This window comes from Salvelinus fontinalis, chromosome 10 (genome assembly GCF_029448725.1).
Source record: "Salvelinus fontinalis isolate EN_2023a chromosome 10, ASM2944872v1, whole genome shotgun sequence".
Taxonomy (NCBI): Eukaryota; Metazoa; Chordata; class Actinopteri; order Salmoniformes; family Salmonidae; genus Salvelinus; species Salvelinus fontinalis.
Window position 1 is genome coordinate 29,013,280 of NC_074674.1, and position 11,424 is coordinate 29,024,703.

General features: G+C 43.1%; 1 protein-coding gene across 1 annotated transcript; it reads right to left on the reverse strand.

Moving 5' to 3' along the window:
• Positions 1 to 6,344: 6,344 nt before the first annotated feature.
• On the reverse strand, positions 6,345 to 8,624 carry LOC129863943 (ubiquinol-cytochrome-c reductase complex assembly factor 3). The gene is made up of 2 exons (XM_055936403.1): positions 8,346 to 8,624; positions 6,345 to 7,020 (listed from the first exon to the last, which is right to left on the reverse strand). The coding sequence occupies exons 1-2, from the start codon at positions 8,460 to 8,462 to the stop codon at positions 6,883 to 6,885; spliced, it is 255 nt and encodes an 84-aa protein (XP_055792378.1). The 5' UTR covers positions 8,463 to 8,624; the 3' UTR covers positions 6,345 to 6,882.
• Between the last annotated feature and the right edge of the window lie 2,800 nt (positions 8,625 to 11,424).

Sequence of the window (11,424 nt, forward strand, 5' to 3'; positions counted from 1 at the left end):
AACACACAATTGGGCTGGCGTCGTCCGGGTTAGGGAGGGTTTGGCCGGTAGGGATTTCCTTGTCTCATCGCGCTCCAGCGACTCCTGTGGCGGGCTGGGCGCAGTGCGCGCTAACCAAGGGGGCCAGGTGCACGGTGTTTCCTCCGACACATTGGTGCGTCTGGCTTCCGGGTTGGAGGCGCGCTGTGTTAAAGAAGCAGTGCGGCTTGGTTGGGTTGTGCCTCGGAGGACGCATGGCTTTCGACCTTCGTCTCTCCCGAGCCCGTACGGGAGTTGTAGCGATGAGACAAGATAGTAATTACTAGTGATTGGATACCACGAAAATTGGGGAGAAAAGGGGATAAAAAAAAATTATAATAATAAAAATAAAATAAAAAGTTCATTTGTGGAATTTCTTTCCTTCTTAATACCAATCAGTTGTGTTGTGACAAGGTAGGGGTGGTATACAGAAGTATACAGAAGATAGCCATAGATTTGTTAAAATATCAAGTCCATATTATGGCAAGAACAGCTCAAATAAGCAAAGAGAAACAACAGCATCATTACTTTATGACATGAAGGTCAGTCAATTCGGGAACATTTCAAGAACTTTCTTCAAGTGCGGTCGCCAAACCATCAAGCGCTACGATGAAACTGGTTCTCACGAGGACCGCCACAGGAAAGGAAGACCCAGACCCTCTGCTGCAGAGGATAAGTTCATTAGAGTGACCAACCCCAGATTGCAGCCCAAATAAATGCTTCACCGAATTCAAGTAACAGACACATCTCAACATCAACTGTTCAGACGAGACTGCGTGAATCAGACCTTCATGGTCGAATTTCTGCAAAGAAACCATTACTTAAGGACACCAATAAGAAGAGACTTGGTTGGGTCTAGAAACATGAGCAATGGACATTAGACCGGTGGAAATCTGTCCTTTGGTCTGATGATTACAAATGTGAGATGTTTGGTTCCAACCGCCTAGTCTTTGTGAGAAGCAGAGTAGATGAACGGTTGATCTCCGCACGTGTGGTTTCCACCGTGAAGCATGAAATAGGAGGTGTGATGGTGACACTGTCTGTGATTTATTTAGAATTCAAGGCACACTTAACCAGCATGGCTACCACACCATTCTGCAGCGATACGCCATCCCATCTGGTTTGTGCTTATTGGGACTCTCATTTGCTTTTCAACAGGACAATAACACGGCCTCCACAATCACCCGACCTCAACCCATTTGAGATGGTTTGGGATGAGTTGGACCACAGAGAGAAGGAAACTCCTTCAAGACTGTTGGAAAAGTATTCCAGGTGAAGCTGGTTGAGAGAATGCCAAGAGTGTGCAAAGCTGTCATCAAGGCAAAGGGTGGCTACTTTGAAGAATATAAAATATATTTGATGTTTAACGCTTTTTGTGGTTACTACATGAGTCCATATGTGTTATTTATAGTTTTGATGTCTTCCCTATTGTTCTACAATGTAGAAAATAGTCCAAAGAAAGACCCTTGAATGAGTATGTGTGTCCAAACTTTTGACTGGTACTGTATATGGGTATCAAATAGCTCACTCGTAACCGTATCGTAGTATTTGGTATTCTTGCCGTGTGGTCGTAAAGCTTGAAACTTTCCCTAAATCATCTGCATAACATTGTGGTACTGTTTATGAAGGAGCGCGACATCATTTTTCTCGACCACCACACGTGGGCGGGATCAGAGAATACTACGTCACAGGTATGCGCAATGAAATGCTTCCTGTTTTCCATTTCCAGGCCAAACACCATTGGCAAAGCACACGATCATTACACTGCGAGACTTTGGTGAGTCATGAAATAAGTTTAAATTCTGTTTTGTAACTCATAACAAAGGGACTCAAAAGTTTAATGACATTTTAAACAAAAAAAAGTTGTCTTTGATGTCGACAGGAAATATATATTGTTCTACCGCTCTGGTTAGTCTAGCTTTCACGTCAGTTGCTAATGATTAACCACAAACTACTAATCTTTGCACTAGTTGTTGGACATTTGATTCACCGTTTATTCTGGCATAAGTCTGAAGAAACAAACTAATACATAACTTGCTTAGTTAAAAGTTAAATTAAACCCTGTTGGTGACCATGTTAGAATCAGGTGTGTTAGTGTTAGGCTGGAACAAAACCCTGCACAGCCCTTTGGGTCTTTCAGGATTGTAGGACACACTGACCTAACATCATCCATCTTATTTTAAACAGGTTGACCATGCAGCTGTTTGTGCGTGCTCAGACTCTCCACACCTTTCAGGTGTCTGGATTAGAAACTGTCGCTGACATCAAGGTGAAGTATAGCACTATTGTCCCTTGGTCTGCCAACTTTTTTTTGGTTTAAAAGTTAATTGATGACCATGAAAGGTTAACCACATTCAGCTCTTTGTTCTCTTTCCTTCTCCACAAGGCTCATATTGAGGCATTGGAGGGACTCTCCTGTGATGACCAGGTGGTTTTTCTGTGCGGGGAACCCCTGCAGGACGATGCTGTGATTGGCCAATCGGCACTGGAGTTCAGCACTCTTGAGGTTAACCCTCGACTGTTGGGAGGTAAGTGATCAAATAATTAAACATTCTTGAACATTATTGTAAATATGTGAAATGATTAAGGTCTGAGACATTTTGTTTCTGTACCATTTTCTGAAGAGAATTCGGAATTCGGGCTTGCTTTGATTCATTTCCATTTCCTATCCCAGGCAAAGTCCATGGCTCCTTGGCCAGAGCGGGGAAAGTCAGGGGACAGACTCCCAAGGTGGGCGTTTGTGTTTAATAGAAATTAAATTAATGTGGCATATTCAACATGACTTGCTCTTCTGGCAAGTTTGCTTAGTCTCTAGTGTGCACGTCAAGACACCACACCTGACTCTATGTTTATAACCATTCTCACAGGTGGATAAGCAGGAGAAGAAGAAAAAGAAGACTGGTAGGGCTAAAAGGAGGATCCAGTATAATAGGCGCTTTGTGAATGTGGTACCGACATTTGGCAAGAAGAAGGGACCCAACGCCAACTCATAAAACTATTTGCCCAAAGCCTTGTGTCTGTCTCATCACAGTTCAACATTGACATGACCATTCATGCAGTGAGCGCAATGGACTGGGTGCAATATCTGTCATTTATAATTACATTTGTCACTGGACTGATGGTCACTGTGATGAAATACAATAAAACTCCGTGAGGAAAGAGTGGTACTCCACACCATTGTGATGGTTCCTTTACATTGGGTGAATTGAGCAGTTGTATGATTGGCTGTCTTTCTGATGGTTCAGAAGTAGATGAAATGGACTCGAGATTCCAATTCTGTTTTGTTTCTTCCTCACTAACTGGTCTTTTGACGACTTATCTTTTCACTTCAGATCTTTTTCAGAGCTTATCTGATTGGTCAAAAGACCAATTTAGTGAGTGGTCAGAATTGGGCTGCCTGTCTAAATACAGCCATGGTGGCATGAACACAAGGTAGTTCAAGTTGTATTCGTCGTATGTACAGGATACACATGGTATATATCATCCAATGAAATTCTTACTTGCACAAGGTAGTTCCAAGTGCACATGTTCTCAATTTATTTCATGTATTATAGACAAGTCACACTGACAGATGATAATAGTCTTTGGCATGTTCTCATCCATTATGCCAAGATCACTATCTGCCAAAGTGATCTTGGATATGACCATGGCATATACTTCAGCAGCTTCAAATAATTCCATCTGTCAGAGCATCTTCACGCCTTCCTGTGTGATTTCCCCACAGGGTCAGCGATGACCACGACTCCCCAAGCAGCCAAACCTGAAACAGAAATATTGAGTTGACTGCACTGCAGAGGCCCTGCTAGAATACTTTGAATAGCGTCAACTCATCATAGCTCTTGCCTTTGCTTTCACCTTCTTAGTAATGTTGGATAAATTGCTGCTGCTACTACAATGCAGGAGATAGTGGCAAGAAAAAGTATGGGAACCCTTTGGAAATACCTGGATTTCTGCATAAATTGGTCATCAAATTTGATCTGATCTTCATCTAAGTCACAACAATAGACCGTGTGCTTAAACTAATAACAGTAAAATTATTGTATTTTTCTTGTCTATATTGAATACATAATTTAAACATTCAGTGTATGTTGGAAAACGTATGTGAACCCCTAGGCCACAGGTGTCAAACTCATTCCACGGGGGCCGAGTGTCTGCGGGTTTTCGCTCCTCCCTTGTACTTGATTGATGAATTAAAGTCACTAATTAGTTAGGAACTCCCCACACCTGGTTGTCTAGGGCTTTATTGAAAGGAAAAAACAAAAACCTGCAGACACTAGGCCCTCCGTGGAATGAGTTTGACACCCCTGCCCTAGGCTAATGACTTCTCCAAAAGCTAATTGGAGTCAGGAGTCTGCTAACCTGGAGTCTAATCAATGAGATGAGATTGGAGATGTTGGTTAGAGCTGCCTTGCTCTAAAAAACTCACAAAATTTGAGATTGCTATTCACAAGAAGCATTGCCTAATGTGAGCCATGCCTCGAACAAAATAGATCAAGAATTGTTGACTTGCATTCAGCTGGAAAGGGTTACAAAAGTATCTCTAAAAGCCTTGATGTTCATCAGTCCACGGTGAGACAAATTGTCTATAAATGGAGAAAGTTCAGCACTGTTGCTACTCTCCCTAGGAGTGGCCGTCCTGCAAAGATGACTGGCAAGAGCACAGCGCAGAATGCTCAATGAGGTTAAGAAGAATCCTAGAGTGTCAGCTAAAGACTTACAGAAATCTCTGGAGCATGCCAACATCTCTGACGAGTTTACGATATGTAAAACACTAAACAAGAATGGTGTTCATGAGAGTACACCAAGGAAGAAGCCACTGCTGTCTAAAAAAAAACACATTGCTGTATGTCTGAAGTTTGCAAACGTGCCCCTGGATGTTCCACAGCGCTACTGGCAAAATATTCTGTGGACAGATGAAACTACAGTTGAGTTGTTTGGAAGAAACACACAACAGTATGTGTGTAGAAAAAAAGGCACAGCACACCAACATCAAAACCTCATCCCAACTGTAAAGTATGTTGGCGGGAGCATCATTGTTTGTGGCTGCTTTGCTGCCTCGGCCTGGACAGTTTGCTATTGTCGACGGAAAAATGAATTCAAGTTTATCAAGACATTTTGCAGGATAATGTTAGGCTATCTTTCCACCAATTGAAGCTCAACGACCCAAAGCGGAAGTAAATCAACAACAGAATGGCTTCAATGGAAGAAAATACACTTTCTGGAGTGGCCCAGTCCTGAGTCCTGACCTCAACCTGATTTGAGATGCTGTGGCATGACCTCAAGTTAGCAGTTCACACCAGACATCCAAAGAATATTGCTGAACTGAAACAGTTTTGTTAAGAGGAATGGTCCAAAATTCCTCCTGACTGTTGTCTAGGTCTGATCCACAACTACAGAAAACGTTTGGTTGAGGTTATTGCTGCCGAAGGAGGGTCAAACAGTTATTAAATCCAAGGCTTCACATACTTTTCCCACCCTGCACTGTGAATGTTTACACAGTGTGTTCCAAAAGGACATGCAAACGTATCATTGTTTGTGTGTTAGTTTAAGCAGACTGTCTATTGTTGTGACCTAGGTGATAAGATTACATTTTATGACTAATTTATGCAGAAATCTGGGTATTTCCAAAGGGTTCACATACTTTTTCTTGCCACTGTACATTTAGATATGCTGCCAATAAATCGCAATACTCACTTGCTGCAAACGCGACTTGTGCGACAGTTCCCATAGAGGTTGTCCCACCTTGACGCATTACTTTTCGGGCGGCTAGGAAGACATATCCAGCTCCTAACAGCAGACCTCCACCTGAAAGAATCCGACAACTCCAGCAGCTCCCAAACATTTGACCCGCTGCCGGTGATACTGAGCCCCGTGGTACGGGCAATGGCTCTGGTGTTGACATTGTCAAAACAAACCTATGGATTTATGCTAACTATCTCGTTAGCTGTGCTTGGCTTGATGTGATAACTACCAAGTACCTAATTTGACAAATCACTACGATCGCTTATTATTAAAACGTACATCAGTTAAAAATGTAATCCCGATCCCAGTTACGACCACTGAGGTATGACGATTACGACTGCATGTGTTGTGCATGAATCTGACCGCAACCTTCGACATCAGTTGAAAATAACGTAATTTCCTTAAACCGGAAATGAGTGCAACCGGTAGAAGGGTCCCCAACAGTGGTCCGCTGACAAGAGACAACAGAATTATATTCATGATCATATAAACTACATCATTTAAAAACGTTACTCTATCCATGAAATCGATTTGATCTTACAAAACGTACTAACAGAACATATTCAATATAAAAAACTAGGCAGGATTGTTTACATTTTATTAGCCATACATTGTTGTGACCATCACAAGCACTTTTAGCAAAAATGGTTAATGAATTATATACAACACTATAATTGTAATAAACATGCTTTGTTTCAATGTAACAGAGCATGTGTTCAAGTCGTGAAGTATGGGAACCATTGCCTCTTATTTTCAGCACTTTCTCATTCAGTGACACAAAGTACTTAACGCCCCTTAAACTCATTCATACTCAACATAAATGCAAACACTTAGCCAATATAATCTTGTCTCTTAAGAGGAAGTGGTGAAGCTCAAGTCTACTGGTGTGTCATCTGTAATTGTATGGTCTCTTCCCCTTGACTTTCAGATCAATGTGAAGACAATGGTCGTGTTCCCCTGCTCAGACGTCGCATGTCAGATCTGGATAGTTTTATTTAACGTATCAGCTAACCACGTTATAGCAATCTGGTGCCCGACGGCACAGTCGATGACGTGGCACACAACCATTGGATGATGCATGTGACGTCTGAGCAGGAGAACATGACCAGCATGTGAGCATGACTATTTCTGGGATCTCATAGGGCCCAATCCTCTCGCAATGTTGTCATCAGTCTCTGCAGCTTCCTTCAGCACCTGCATCATGAGGGCATTCCTCTTCCTTGTCTCCTCCATTCTCAATGGGTTAGCTTCGGGTAGATTCTGATGGTCAGATTGGAAAAAGAGCAGGTCAAATCAAATGTATTTATAAAGCCCTTCTTACATCAGCTGATATCTCAAAGTGCTGTACAGAAACCCAGCCTAAAACCCCAAACAGCAAGCAATGGAGGTGTAGAAGCACAATGGCTAGGAAAAACTCCCTAGAAAGGCCAGAACCTAGGAAGAAACCAAGATAGGAACAAGGCTATGAGGGGTGGCCAGTCCTCTTCTGGTTGTGCCGGGTGGAGATTAACCGAACATGGCTAAAGATGTTCAAATGTTCATAGATGACCAGCAGGGTAAAATAACAATAATCACAGTGGTTGTCGAGGGTGCAACAGGTCAGCACCTCAGGAGTAAATGTCAGTTGGCTTTTCATAGCCGAGGTGAATGTAAAGCTGATACTGCATACAGATAATGCAACAGAAGCTGACACCAAAACAAAGCTGGGTATAATGTTATTGAGACCGTCTGCTCTGCTGGTTCTTATTCCTTTCGCCATTTGATCAGTTGACTAAATTATTTACGTATCACATCATGCCTCAGATGGTATAAATCAGACCAGGAAACCATCAGGCGGCCTTTTTCAGTGGAAGGCAATTGCAGATGGTTGCAGATAGAAATTAATTATATAGGATGGACATGATTTCATGTTCCAATCCACATGACACATTTCTATCAGCACTTTCTCTTCTGTCTCTGGTGAGTGTTAGTGACAGACTATGCCATTCTATGGCTCGTCAATTAACTGAGTGGTTCCCAAACTTTTCACTCAGGCCCCTCTTCCGTCATTTTGCAAGTTTAAAGCTTATTTCCTGAAATTATACACATTTTCCATGTCTTATGTGTGTTCTTGTGATATCCGAGTGACTCAAACATTACAACAAAAGCAATGGGCTTAAAAAACCAGCAAAAAAAACGCTGACATGGGGTAGTTGATCTGGACATTTCTGACAAGTTAAAAATAACTCTCCAAGGTCTGCAATGACTGACATAAGAGGAAAACTGTTGATGCACTTCCCAATTTCGAAATTGCACCTTGTGCATTCTTACACGGACCCCTCGCACCCCCCAGTTTGGGAACCACTGAATTAAGCAATTAGCACCACTAGGAGAACCTTCTCCCGGACAAGTGCGCAAAGAGAGAACCACCGCGTCATGTACCTATCTATGTCTGATAGGTGAAACTACTGGCAAGCCATTTACCACATACAAAAACAAAATTGTATGCACAAATCATACACATCTGACTAACAAAGGACAAGCAGTCCTTTGCTCGGTTTAAAAAGTCAGTGCTGTGCAAGTCAAGTGCATTGTTAGCGGCCTACCTTGAGCATTTCCCTCTTCCTTTCCTCTCCTGGTGTAATCACTGACCACATTCCATATCCAATGCCTACCACACCGACAAACCCAGTAGAGACCAGGACAGTGCGTAGACCACTCATTATGTTAGGCTTGTTTGTATCCTCCTTCGAAGACGTATTGAGAGTATGTTCTTAATTAGCTATACACTGTTCTATTTTTGTTTTGACTGTTAGCTAGTAAATTCATTAAGAGGTGCTCAATGTCCGCTGACAGGCATATGCAGTGCATTATGGGATAGCCTACCCTTCTTTATAAAACCTTTTTTAGATGAGTTATGTGATGTCATGTCAAACCACGTTTTTCTTTTTTAATTCAAGAAGTGGACCATATTCCTGTTTGTGTTGACCAATATTCTAATGTAAATGTAAGACGGTGCATTATTAACACAATTTGTTTAATGCGTAGGGACCACTGACGATAAGCTTAATTGTGCAATTTCCACTCAAAACCACCAGGTGTCAGTCAAGTAGCGTCTTTTTTTGGTCAAATACAGTACTGTTCGGTACACTTTCCCTTCAGAAAATCACCTGTGCCGCCGTGTGCACATTGGCAGAAAGTGTGTGTGTGTGTGTGTGTGTGTGTGTGTGTGTGTGTGTGTGTGTGTGTGTGTGTGTGTGTGTGTGTGTGTGTGTGTGTGTGTGTGTGTGTGTGTGTGTGTGTGTGTGTGTGTGTGTGTGTGTGTGTGTGTGTGTGTGTGTGTGTGCGTGAGTCATAGTGTGTGGGGGTGTATTGAGTGCTGATAAGTGCTGATAATATGCATTCATCAGTGTCAGGTAGGGTGGAAGGAGAAAGCATTGTTAAGGTTCAGTGCCAGCTAATGTAACTTGCTAAAAATACATAATAGAACTCGCAGTTCTGCTGTGATATTATGCGCTAAAATGTACTCCTAACTCTTCAAGAGTTGGTGACATTGTGAGCAATTATCATTTTCAAAACTAGAGATCCCCGTGACATTTTTTGTACTGTTTAAAGGTCCATCACTGATAATAACGTATATACCATTTTATACACAATTTAACAATATAAGATAACTAATGTCTTACCAATCTGCTTTTTAAAATGTTATTAGAAATACATGTTGCTGTAAGTGAGGCATTGTGCTTTATTGCTTTCTAAGACAAGTATTGTTTTCCTCATAGTTTTTAGACTCAGTACTTTGTACTTTGTCTTTCTTTTCCAAAATATCTCTTAGCCCTAGGCGTACTGTAACACTCTGACCCTTTAGAATAATGTGTAACATTTTGCACAAAATACATAACAGCACATTACATTTTCCCCTCACTCTTTTTCCCTCCCTCCCTCCCTTCTTCCTTGATAGCTGAGTCAATAATGACACTTTTATCCACTCCCCACCTCTACCCCATCCCATCCATCCCACCCCCCCACCCCTACTCCATCCCATCCTCCATCCCACCCCTACCCCATCCACCCCCACACACATCTGCCTCATCCCATCCTCCATACCACCCCCACACATACCCCATCCCATCCTCCACCCCCCACCCCTACCTCATCCTCCATCCCAACCCCCCACCCCACCCCATCCCACCCCCCCACCCCTACTCCATCCCATCCTCCATCCCACCCCTACCCCATCCACCCCCACACACACCTGCCTCATCCCATCCTTCATCCCACCCCACACCTACCTCATCCCATCCTCCACCCCACCCCCACAACTACCTCATCCCATCCTCCACGTCACCGCCAACCCTACCTCATCCCACCCTCCATCCCACCCCCACACATACCCCATCCCATCCTCCACCCCACCCCCACAACTACCTCATCCCATCCTCCCCCCCCCCCCCACGCCCCTACCCCATTCCATCCTCCGCCTCACCCCCACCCCCACACCCCTACCCCATCCCACCCTCCATCCCACCCCCACACCTACCCCATCTGATCTTCCATTCCTTTCCTCTCTGATTGCAACAGTAACGCTTGCAGATGCCAGTTCCCGTTGCCATGACACCCGTGTTTCCCGAAGGTGCTATGTGCACTAGAGTCAACATCCATGTGTTCATTCTTTGTCTGATTGTGGTTTAAATCCTGTCCCACTCTGTTTGTCCGAGTACATTTTTGTCTGAGAGTATTCTAGCATTCTTGAATATTAATGCTTGTGTGTTTGTGCATAGCTCAGAAACAGAATTGGTAGCATTCTTCACACCAACACGTAGCCCCATTCCCCTGCTGTTCCAGTGTTATATTTCACAGCATGACACAGCATCAAACAGATGAGACTGAGAGAGAGGACATGCCTATTGTTGTTTTCATCTACTGTATGTTTGCTATAATCTGAGACACATACAACATGTTCATTGATGGATCTGGGCTCTCTTCAGTGTGCATTTTTGGGTACAAATGGGAAGCAGTGGTGTGTGTTTGTGCGTGCGTGTGTGCGTGTGTGCGTGTGTGCGTGTGTGTGTGTGTGTGTGTGTGTGTGTGTGTGTGTGTGTGTGTGTGTGTGTGTGTGTGTGTGTGTGTGTGTGTGTGTGTGTGTGTGTGTGTGTGTGTGTGTGTGTGTGTGCTAGAGAGAGATAAGGTGGGAGGGAATACAGTATCTGTTAACGTACCTCTCTTGGCATATTAGTGAGCATGTGCCTTTTACTGAGAGATTTAGTAGAAAAGAAGCCCCAGTGAAGAAGTCTTGCTTCTTCAGTTGCATGTTGCAGATTTGGCTGCAGATTTGGGAAATCTATTTGTGAGTTAGTATAGCATTTACTGCTGCCAAAAAAAGTGATGATATGCAGATGTTATGCATAGGCTGCGTTTCTTATTCAGGGAACCATGCTTGTCTCCAGACATATTGACTCACTGGGAACATAGTACATGACACACATACAGTACATCTTCAGTTTACTGAGTCTGGTATCAACCAGTTTAGTTCATTCATCTCTGACATGCTTTGCTCATAGATTACATGTAACCTGCATATTTAAACTAGGCTGTCGCATCATGACAGATCCTCAACTGACACAGCCCAAATGGACAGTATTTAATGCCCTCATTTGTCTTACCAGTCCATGCCCAGTTGTGTAA